At 38.5% G+C, this 12478-nt stretch overlaps 1 protein-coding gene across 7 annotated transcripts in view; it reads left to right on the forward strand.

Moving 5' to 3' along the window:
- CC2D2A (coiled-coil and C2 domain containing 2A) overlaps positions 1–12478 on the forward strand; it is a 144901-nt gene that overhangs the window by 39692 nt on the left and 92731 nt on the right. For all 7 annotated transcript variants that reach the window (XM_032272885.1, XM_032272850.1, XM_032272856.1 and 4 more), the window contains 2 exons: positions 7272–7360; positions 7665–7766. In XM_032272885.1, the coding sequence (XP_032128776.1) occupies positions 7272–7360; positions 7665–7766 (191 nt within the window). The remainder of the gene's footprint in view (positions 1–7271; positions 7361–7664; positions 7767–12478) is intronic.

The following is a 12478-nucleotide window of genomic DNA, read 5'->3' on the forward strand; positions in this document are numbered from 1 at the left end:
CTCTTTCTTCTTTCTTCTTTCTTCTTTCTTCTTTCTTCTTTCTTCTTTCTTTTTACATGGAGTCTTGCTCTGTTGCCTAGGTTGGAGTGTAGTGGCATAATATCAGTTCACTGCAGCCTCTACCTCCTGCATTCAAGTGATTCTCCTCCCTCAGCCTCCCATGTAGCTGATTACTGGCACATGCTACCACATCCAGCTAATTTTTGGTATTTTACTAAAGACAGGGTTTCACCACGTTGCCCAGGCTGGTCTTGATTTCCTGAGCTCAGGCAGTCCTCCTGCCTCGGCCTCCAAAAGTGCTAGATTACAGGTGTGAACCACCACACCCAGCCTCTATTGTTTCCTTATTTTTGTCCATATGTAGTTCAATGTTTAACACCACTTATAAGTGAGAAAATGTGGTATTTGGTTTTCTGTTCCTTCATTAATTTGCTTAGGATAATAGCCTCCAACTCCATCCATGTTTCTGCAAAGGACATGAATTCATTCTTTTTTATAGCTATGTAGTATCCCATGGTGTATATGTACTACATTTTCTTTGATAGGCACCTATGTTGATTATATGTATTTACTATTGTGAATAGTGTTATGATGAGCATGTGGGTGCATGTGTCTTTATTGTAGAATGATTTATATTCTTTTGTGTGTATACCCAGTAACGGGATTGCTGGGCCAAATGATAGTTCTAGTTTAAGTTCTTTGGGAAATCTCCAGACTGCTTTCCACAGTGGCGGAACTAGTTTACACTCCCACCAACAGTGTATATGCATTCCCTTTTCTACTCAATCTTGCCAACATCTGTTATTTTTTGACATTTTAATATAGTAATAGCTATTTTGGCTGGTGTAAGATGGGATTTCATTGTGGTTTTTATTTGCATTTCCCTAATGATTAGTGATATTGAGCATGTTTCTTATGCTTGTTGGCTGCAAGTTTGTCTTCTTTTGAAAATTATCTGTTCAAGTTCTTTGCCCATTTTTCAACGGGGTTATTTGTGTTTTGCTCATTGAATTGTTTAAGTTCCTTATAATTCTGAATGTTAGACCTTTGTCAGTTGCATAGTTTGCAAATATTTTCTCCCATTCTATAGGCTGTCTGTTTACTTTGTCGATAGTTTCTTTTGCTGTGCAGAAGCTCTCTAGTTTAATTATGTCCCACTGGACTTTTTGTTTTTGATGCAATTGCTTTTGGAGACTTCATCTTGAAGTCTTTGCCAGGGCCAACATCCAGATGATGTCTCCTAGTTTTCTTTTATGGTTTCTAAAATTTTAGGTTTTACATTTGAGTCTTCAATCCATCTTGAGTTGATTTTTGTATATGGTGAAAGGAAAGAGTCTTCTGCATATGTCTAGCCAGTTATCCCAGCATTATTTATTGAATAGGGAGTCCTTTCCCCCATTGTTGTTATTGTTAGCTTTGTTAAAGATCAGATAGTTGTAGGTGTGTGGCTTTATTTCTAGGAAGAGAGGAAGTCAAACTATCTCTCTTCACAAGAGATATGATTCTATACCTAGAAAACCCCATAGTCTCTGCCCAAAGTCTCCTGTATCTGATAAACAACTTCAGCAAAGTTTCAGAATACAAAATCAGTGTACAAAAATTAGTAGCATTTCTGTACACCAATAATGTCCACACTGAGAACCAAATCAAGAATGCAATCGTATTCACAATAGCCACACACAGAATAAAATACCTAGAAATACAGCTAACCAAGAAGGGGAAAGATCTCTCCAAGGAGAATTACAAAATACTACTGAAAGAAATCAGAGATAACACAAACAAATGAAAAAACATCCCAAGCTGATGGATAAGAAGAATCAATATTGTTAAATTGGACATACTGCTCAAAGCAATTTAAGATTCAGTGCTATTCCTATCAAACTACTGACAATATTTTTCACAGAATTAGAAAAAAACTATTATAAAATTCACTTGGAAGCAAAAATGAGCCCAAATAGCCAACACGATCCTAAGCAAAAGAACAAAGCTGGAGGCATCTACTAACTGACTTCAAATTATATTGCAAGGATACAGTAACTAAAACAGCATGGTACAGGTACAAAAACAGACATACAGACCAATGGAACAGATTAGAGAGCCCAGAAATACATTTTTCCTCTCAACTCTGTTATTCTCCCATTTTTGCTACTGAAGTCAAGCTGGCTTTTGCCTCATGTTCTTCCTACCCCCTTATCTCTATATTTTATCCTGGAATTTTCCATTAGAGAAGGATAGCTTTGTGGTGAGGTTTGAACATTGGAAATGGAGAGGCAGAAGTAGAAGATAATCCAGGCCTGTGTCCCTGTAACTCTTTTGTCCACTACTCCTGCAATAATTATGGAAATACTAGATTCTCCTTGCATATTTTTAAGTTGACACAAATTTTGTCATACTCTTAAATATTTGCCAGAGATATAGAGAAATTACCAAAATGTTTTCCAAAGTCAGTACAGCACTTCAAATTCCTACCAGCACCGAAGTTTTAATTTATCCACATCCTTGTCAACACTTGTTATTATCTGTCTTGTTTATTACAGTCATCCTATAGGGGTGAAGTAGTATCTAATTGTGGTTTTGGTTTCCGTTTTCCCAATGACTAAATGATGTTAAACATCTTTTCATGTGCTTGTTAGCCAATTGTACTTCTTTCTTAGAGAATGCCTATTCATGTGTTCTGCACATTTTAAAAGCAGGACCCTGTGGTATGTGGCTTATGTGTCAACAAAACTGTTATTTATGAAAAATGTAGGGGAGGCATCAGGATTCTGGATAACATCAATTTATGGACATACCATGAGAGGAACAGAGAATTATTTGAAATGAAATACCTATTTTGTTAGGAAAACATGGTTGGGTTGTCTGAGGGATCAGGTATAACAGAAGTGCTTAAGAGAAAAATGAAGAGTGTCCACCACTTTATTAAGCCTAAAAAGAGAAGTAACTGGGGAACAGTGAGCATGGGTGACAGGAAAGAGGGGAGAGAGTACAGAGAGGATCTGAAAGCCATTTCAAACATAAGGCTCATGTAGCCTTGGGGTTAACGGGTTTGTTAGGGAGCAAGTACAACATTACTGAACATGTAATCTCTTGCTGTGTCTGATGAAAAACATCACTTTGCCAAAGAAATCCACATTTCATACTACATTAACATTATGTATATCTTTTTAATGGAATGTCCTAAAATTCTCTCATCATCTGTGAGTTCTTACATGCCCTCAAATCAAATCTTAATTTAAAAAAATTAATTTTCATCACACTTTGTATTTGATGCTACAGAAACTTTATTCATGTCATGTTTTCTTAGCTATGTCAAAGGGCCATTTTCTGAATATACCTCTTTTTGCAAATGTGAAATCAAGCCCTTCCTCAAGCCTGGCAGATCAGTTCTCACCTGCAGGGATTGAAAGGGAGAGCCAGTTTGAGATCATGTAGCTGATTAGTAATGGAGTGGAGCAACTCACAATAAATTAGGAGAAAAATGTTTAATGAGGGTTGTCTTAGTATTTCCAGCTGTTTAAACAAACATTGTTTGCCATATTCTACCAAGACAAAAATGAAAGTACTTAACCCCATTAGTTATTATGTCAAAGGAAGTGAACTGGTACAATTGGCTTCCATGGATGTCATGTTAGTAATATTATCTTTTTTAAAAAGTCTTCATTATTATCTGGTCTCAAACAAGTGAAGATTACATTTATTTTGTTTGAAATACCTTTTTAAGTATAATATCCCTCACACCATCATGGTTCCTTTCTGTGTTTTTCCTTCACTGATCTAATGCTACAAAAACCAAGTTCAAAAGTCCTCCAACATGTTTCTTACTCTCAGCTGGTCACACTCAGCTGGGAGATGACATGTCATCAGCTAGTTGTACAGACCTGACTTGGAAATCTTTAAATTATCTACATGTCTTTTACTAGCACAGACTTAAAAAAAAATCAATAAAAAAGATCAGTGGTTGCCCAAAAGTAGAGGGAAGAGAGGGCTGAATGGGTGGAGCACAGACGATTTGCAGGGGAGTGAGACTACTCTGTATGATTCTATCAGGCTGGATACATATCATTATAGCTTTATCCAAATCCATAGAATATACAGCACCAAATGTAAATCCCAAGGCAAACTATGGATTTTGGGTGATTGACGTGTCAATGTAGGTTCATCGATTGTAATGAATGTGCCACTCTGGTGGGGGGCACGATCATCAGGGAAACGAAGCATATAGGGGCTGGGATATATGGGAAGTCTCTGTGACTTCCCCTGAACTTTTTTGCGAACCTAAAACTGCTCTAAAAAATAAAGTCTATTAAAAGTGATAAATGTCATAATTTCAAAAAAGAATCAGGCAAGAGCTACTTTTTGTGGTTTAAAAAATTGCCAATGTTTTTAAAACTAATAATAAAGCCACTTCAGTTTCTTTATTCAGAAAAGATAGTGTTTAGTAAAATATCTTGTCTCTCTTTTAAAGACTAATTCATAAAATTGTTCTAGTAAACCGTGTACAAGTAGTAATTGTTTTATGTAAACTGAAAAAAACTGAATTTTTAAGGTGGGGTAAATAAGATTATTTTTTATGTTCATAAAACTTACTAGTTTTGAAAAAGGCTTCTCACTGGTTGGTGGGGGAGTCGGTGATAGGAGCAGAGGCACAGTAAATGGTCAGCCAGAGGAAAGCATTGGCAAGAAGCAGGGGTTCAGTCTAGAAGCCCTTGCTTACCCACCCAGGCATTCCACACGTGCTTAGTGATACTTACAGTGTGCCTTCCCTACATGGCTGGGAACCTTAGAACCTGGGGAGGAAACGGGTACTAATCAATAGCCTAACAAATGCAGACGTGTAACATTTAATGATAGGGAGACATTCTGAGAAATGCATCACTGAGTGATTATGTCATTATGGGACCATGATAAAGCATACTTACACAAACCTAGATAGTATATATATTTATTTCTGTATTTTTTTAACATGGAAAACCAAATGTCCCAGGGTCATTACTGAATATCAGTTATTTCTCCTACTTGATCTGCAAAACTGGTATCAGGTGCCATAGATCAGATCTCTACATATGCTTCATTCTAATCCTGTGGGACCACTGTTGTATCTGGGATCTGCCATTGACCAAAACGTCCTCTGCAGTACATGACTGTATATAAATTCAAAATATGACAGATGCAATGAAGGATGTCTCAGGTCTCTGCACATATGTCACAGGAACATAATCTACCATAGTTATATTATCTTTAAAATGAAAAATGACTTGATTTTTAGTCATTTTTAAATGACTAAGTTTTAGTCATCTTTTAAAACTCATTTTTAGTGAGTTTTAAAAGAATATCAAAGGCTATTTTATTTAAGCTAATGGAGATTCTCTTAAAGAACTTTGAACCTCAACACATGCACGCCAGACTCTAATCATTACCATGAATATTTCATGCCTCCATACAGGCATAAAGTAAGTGACAGTTGGGAGCATGATATAGGTAGTATTTTATAGCTTTCTAACACACATGTGGAAGAACGCACAACCCAAGAAACTGGCTGTGCTGCAGAAGTGGGCTTTGAGGCCGGTGATTATTGTCTTTGCTTGCATAAAGCAGGCTCAGGAGGAACCTGCAGACCTGTTATCTTTGCCTTCTCTCTGCCACTTTTTCTTCTACCTCTCTTCTTACTTTCACCTGCTGCCTTCCTCCCTGACAGTGTCATTGTCTACAAGCATGAGAATCCTTCTCTCCTCAGAAAACAGTCCTTTCTCAAAGCTTCAGCACTCACCATGGATCAAAGCCTTCCCAAGCCTTTACTTTTGAGTCTGGCCCCTTTCCCAGAGCTCGGTGTCCTGGACAAGCACCTCAGAGCCATCTGGCCCCAGACAAATCAATCCCAGCACCTCCCAATCTGACTTCCCCTTCTCATTTCTCTTTCTTTCTCAGCAGCATCAAACTCCTCATGTTGAAACCTTTCCTTCTTTCTCTATGCTGGGGTCTTCCAGGTTGAGTGTGTGTTTAAACTCCCTTGGTGTCTGGGCTGTACCTCCAGGTTTTGGAGTATGCCTGAAAAGTGGTGTATCTAACAAATTCCCAGAAGACACGACTGTTGCTACTGCTGCTGGTGACCATTGGTCCATACCTACCAATCGCTGCTAATCCCTATTGTATTCTCCTTTGCATGGCCTGTCTTACTGTCTCAAACTGACCCTCTTCCCTTCTTATCTCATATCAGGACATCCTGACTGGGGTCCCTGGTGCCTTACCCACTCCACCCCAACCATCCTTACCTGCACCCCCAGGTGCAACTTCTGAAAATGCTGCATGCATTCACATCCTCCTCCCTGCACATTCTTGATGTCTGCACTGCTTGGGGAATATAGCCAAGACTCCTTAATGTGACATCAGAGGCCTCCCATAACTTGACCCCAAAATCCTTCTGCAATCTTGAGTCCTTCTTCATCCTAGAAAAGATATTCTGCTCCACTCATGCTAATATTCTGTTCCCCAAAGACTCCATTTTACTTCCACCTCTTTTGTAATGGTTTAGAGAATTGGGGGATGTGGTGCTGGGACCAAATCCCAAGCATTCCACATTCTATGTGTGTGATGGTAGAGCCACTCATTTATCAAGCAGGAATGCAGAGCCCTCATTTCCATGATAGCTGGTGATGATAATACCTGTGGTACTCCTGACAAAAATAGCATAAAAATTGATGAGAAATGCATCTGATGCGGATATCACAGCCTGGCACACAATAGCTGCCTGATAGTTCATGGTATTTATGGATATATTCAATAATATACATAAAATGCATATTGCCTCTATGATATAACCCAGGGCTAGGCCTGGGCCTATAGAAAAGATTTCTCTGATCAAAGTTATCAGTGTAGTTGAAAGTTAAACCCTGAAACCTCAAACTCATTAGCCACCCATTCATCTGACAAGCCTGTTTCTCAAATCAAATTTGAGAGCCTTTTCCCAGTGGCAATTGAATTGGTAAGTATTCATATGCCTTGAAAAGTCAAGTGTCATTCATTTTATTCTTAGTTAAGTCAAGTTGACAGTGCCAGGCAGGACTGACGTTTGCACCGTCAGTGTCAGAAAAGCCAGGACATGTACTTATTACGTCAAAAAGATGGTTGGCAGCATGATTTCATGTTTGCTTATGTGAAGTTCTAAATGTTCAAACTATAATTATGCTCTCTTATTTCTTTTTTAATTTAATCTTCCCTTTGTGGGGAGGGAATTTTTTTTAAGTAATTTTCCTTTTTCTTTTCCTTTGTTTAAGGCTTACCTCCAATTCCTTCAACTTCCAGAACAGGCTTTGCAGAATTTTCCATGAGGGGACGCATGAGGGAGAAACTGCAAGCTGCGAGGGTGAGAGAAACCACATGAATATTCTGTTCAGTGCTGATTGCAATCTTCCAGGGCTTGTCTAGCTTACTTTTGTGCTCCAAACTGCATGGATTTGGATACCATTCAATTTGTCTTTCAAGTTTTAAATGTTAATGTCTTATTTTGCATTGGCACAGATGAAAATGATGCTTCAGAATTTAATGTCATTTTTCTAAACCATATTCCTTGAGCTTACCCTTTAAAGAAAGATAGCAGTATGTTTTTACTGATTATTTCTCAGCATTCCTGACATCATGTAGCAGTAATTTTCTGTTTGACTTTTTAGTCCAAAGCAGAAAGTGCGTTGCTGCAGGAAATGCCCACTCCTCGGCCCAGGCGCTTACGAAGTCCAAGTAAGAAAGAACTTGAGACTGAATTTGGCACAGAGGTGAGAAATGGACCCTCTCTACTTTGTGATCAAAACCAAGGAAGCAGAATGTAAAGTTTCCAGCAAAAGGTTTTAGAGCAGAGCTATGCACAGAGGAGATATTAAATGCTTATTAATGATTATAATTTGGGAGACTGAGGTGGGAGAATCACTTGAGTCCAAGAGTTCAACACCAGCCTGGGCAACAGAGCAAGATCCCACCCCTACTAAAAATAAAAAATTAGCTAGGCATGATGGCTTCTGCCTGTAGTTCCAGCTACCCAGGAGGCCAAGGTGGGAGGATCACTTAGACCCAGGAGTTCAAGGCTGCAGTGAGCTATGGTTATGCCACTGCAGTCCTGCCTGAGCAACAGAGTGAGACCCTGCTTCAAAAATAACTATTCTTATAATATCTACTATTTATAAAGTACTATTCTGTGCCAGGTATTTTGCCACCTTTGTCCTATGTTACCACATTTCACCATCCCTACAGGGCAAGTACTATTATTTTCACTCACATTTAACAGATGAGGAAACCGAGGGTCAGAGTAGATGTGAAGCCACCCGGGGCCACAGAGCACGCATGTGGAAGAGTCAGGATTTGATCCCAGCTCTGTATCACTTCCAGTCTGTCTCATTGGATCAGCATGACTGGACACATGGATCTTGCTAGAAAGCAGGGAGATAAAAGTGCAGTAGAAAAAAATAGAGTCAGATGCTAAGGGTCCTTGAATATCACATTTAGGAGCCTCAGTACTTTCCTACAAGCCATGGAAAACTATTGACAACAGGATGGGGAGGCAATCTGAATGCACTAGAGTGAATTTCATTTGCACCTGAGGTGCTGGTGAGGAATCTCAATATGTGTTCCTCCAGAGACACAGAGGAAGGGCCCAGGCCTAGAGAAACAGATTAGGGAAGTGTTTCTACTGCGGTGAGTATTAAAGTTCTGAGAGTGCCTTTGGAGAAAACCTTAGAGTTAAAGCCCTTGAGGAGGAGAGAGAGCCCGGAAAAGAAAAACAGAGATGTCAATGAGGGGTAAGCGCTAAGCTAAGATGGCAGAAAAAGGAAGAGAAAAAAAAAAAGAGCAAATGGCTCAGGAGGTGTTTGCAACTCCAACCCAATTGGTTCTTGTTGCTTTTATTGGTTTGGGTTGTTTTTAACCGATGAGACAAAGAAGCCCAAGTTCTAAGGATATTTCTGATTTCTTAAATGATGGCTTTTCTTTTTCTAGGATGAGGTGTTATAAAATGTTACCTATATTCACCCCAAACAGGTCACACCGGTTGCACAACTGTAAGGAATGTTGCAGCCTTGCTTATGTTTTGTGGTCTTCAGTAGGAACACTAGTCAGTCCAATGAAACGGCTTTATGACAATTTGTTATATGCCTTCATGATTCATTCTACTAAAAAAGCAATTTTTCCTTTAATTTCCATTTATTTTCTTCTCTATAAAAGCCATAATTTTAAAATATTGGAAAATAAAGAAAAATATCGATAATCCCATCAGCTTGAAACAGGTACTTTGGTTATTTTGGAGGGCATGTGAGCTAAGCATCTGGTCATGTTAGCTAAGTGATAGGAGGTTCCAGTTCTTTATATCTGGCTTTTTCTGTATCTACTGACTGAAAATCATTTCACAACACCATTTAAAAACATAGATATCCTTATTCACATAGTTCTTACTGTCCATGGGCCACAAATACTGATACCTCAAATAAAGCTGGAAGTTGTAGAAGTAAAAATATGCTCCCTTGGCTACTAGGGTGTTTATTTCTCTTTGTGATCAGGACTCGGCTTGTATGTTCATAGTATTCCATATTCCCTAAGTACCATTCTTATGGTATTGAGGCAAACATCAACTGCTTTGTCTTTAGACCAAGTCACATATTCATAATATAACATCTCACAATCACATTTCTTCATGTATATACCTCAAATCCAGAAGGAATATCTGGAAACAAAGGTTCAATATCCTGTTCGTAAAAAAATTTAGTACACAAAGAGCACAAATACTGAACTTCAGCTGCCCAGGGCTAATGGCTGCCAACCTCACTCACTAGTGATGTGACCTTTGACATGAGTTTAACTACCTCCAGACCCCCGCTTCCTGCCTGTGTAAAATAAGGGTGATACCAGAACCTAGTTCTTGGTATTGTTTTGAGGATTAAATGAGTGAATACATGTTACAGTGTTCCACCTAGTACTAGGCACATGGTCAGCCCTCTCTATTTAAGTATTAGTGATTGTTAGATGCTGTATACTCAGCAAGAAAAGAAGAGGAAACCAGTTAGGAATACTTTTGTCAGTAATCCACATTTACCAATGCAAACCACCGCTTAATCTCTTTTGTATTTCTTTTCACTTTATACTCAGCAGACTTGCAATTGGTGAACAAATGCAAATCACTAAGAACACATAAATATCAAAGTAGAAGTAACACAGAACCTTGAAACCTTGGCCTCCACTAGATATGACCAAAATTTCTCTACATGTGGCCCTGGTTCACTGTCTCAGGTTACCCAAGATCCGATCCTTGAACCGAACCTACCTGCTGCTCAGCCAGCATTTATAAAAAACTCCTTCCTGCCAGGTGTCCAATAGACTCAGAACACACAGAGATGGCAGTGACAGCACACCCTTGAGGAGCTCAGTGGGGTTGACAGCCAGTGGAGGTATAGGGGGGTTCAGCTCTGCAGTGGGTTCTGTTAGCAGCCCACCAAAATGGTACCTCATCCCAGCCTCAAAATCAGGTTATGTAAAATTTAAGGTATCTTGAATTAGGCCATGGCTTACTTTGATCTGACACCCAAAGCACAAGTAACAAAAGAATAAATAGCTATATTGGACTTCATCAAAATTAAAAACTTGTGCTTCAAAGGAAACCATTGAACAAGTAAGAACACATGGAATGGAGAATTTATTTGCAAATCATGTATCTTGATTAGTATCAGGACCCGTATCAAGTGTATATAAAAATTTGAGGGGTCTACAAAACAATCAGATTAGGATGTCTTTTAAGAAATTGGTTTAGAATAGAGATCAGTGCTAGAGCAAATATATTTTGTAATTATGCTATAACAAAAGCAGTGAGACTTGAATTGGTCTAGTCCAAGTCAGAAGAGGGCTCTCGAGTCTTCTTGGAGGATACAACAAATTTAAGGGTGAGAATGAATTCCTAGATGGATATGTGCCCATATGAATGATAGGCACTCAATATTTGATTGCTGGATTGAAATTGATTATAATTATTACTTTAAGATTATACAAATGTATTATAGATAATAGTTCTTTAAAATTTAACTCAGCATGCTCAATCATTTTAAGTATAATTAATGGCCGTAAATGTATTAATATAATTCACTTTAAAACTTTTTAAGATTTTGACAAAAATTACATTATATGCTTTTTTATCAAGTCCATAAATATTGTAACAAAACCATCAATACTGCGATAAATCACATCAGTGGTATTATATTATCTGAGCATATTTTCTATACCAACCCAATGGAAAGAAACAAATATAATAATCTCCACATATTTTGCCACCTGCAATTTAACCCAATTATTTTCTAGATTACTAGTGTTAGGCTTTCTGCCTGGTCTTGTGTTTTATTATCATCATCTTCACAGATCTCTAAGCCCAAGCTTGCCTATACAGAGCCAAGTTTCTCTCTCATGGGTTGACTTCTCGGTTTGTTTTGTGTGTTTTCAAACACATCAGTCTCTCTCCTGTGCTATAGGAGGTGGGCAGACAGAAATAGAATGGCATCATCAACAATTCGTGAGAAAGTCTTGACCCTATTTTACAAAGGGACCTGACTTGGCAGAATCTTAAAAAGCCTTCCTGACCAAGCACAGGAATCCGATCTTTATTCTACTTCAGCTTTTAAAAAATTGTCCTTACACTTGGTAATAATCATCTGCTTCTTTCCTCAAACTCAAAAACATTTAAAATACTGAAATTTACCAAGACAAATAATAACTTCATTTTGCATTGCATTGTGGAATGTATTGATTAGCACAGCTTCAACTTTCGTACAATTGAGTTGGTAGATAATTATTTAACCTTAACACTACAAAATGAGAAAATGAAGGACAAGTATAGAATTCAACATAAAAGGAAACTATATATAGTCGCTTGATATTATGATACATTGTACCCAACTGATACCCTCGTTTTTATTCTGGACATTACTGGACCTAAGTCAAATTTGACAGCACCATTAGCTGCACCTAAGTGAAATTTGACAGCACCTCACTTTACTATACCTCCAGGTTTCATTCCAGGAGTATCCCTGCCTCTCCAGAAGGCTTGTGGAGGCCCACTCAGGTATTCTGACACATATGCAAAACTGGGAGCACCAGGGGCTTACCCTCTGCTGCAGTCACAAACTATGTAGGTGCCAAGGGGAAACATCCCCTTAACCCTCTGAAAGTTCACTGAAAATCAGCTGACAAAAGGTATATTAATAGGAGAAAAGGCATACACATTTATCAACGTGCAAGGAGTACAGATAGTTATGTGCCCTTCATCCTAGAGGAAAGAGAGTTAGGGAAGTATGGATGATTTTAGCAAGTGGCAAATGATTTTTAGAGGAATTCAATGGATCTGAAGAACATACAGTGCCCTCGGACGAAGTCTGTTGGGCCCACAGAGCAGACAGTGTTTTTTGGTAAAAGTCTGTCCAAGTGTGTTGATGGACTTCAGTCTTTCTTCCTGTGATATGGG

The sequence above is a fragment of the Sapajus apella genome, unplaced genomic scaffold (genome assembly GCF_009761245.1).
Source record: "Sapajus apella isolate SASKATOON/1434 unplaced genomic scaffold, GSC_monkey_1.0 scaffold5, whole genome shotgun sequence".
Taxonomy (NCBI): Eukaryota; Metazoa; Chordata; class Mammalia; order Primates; family Cebidae; genus Sapajus; species Sapajus apella.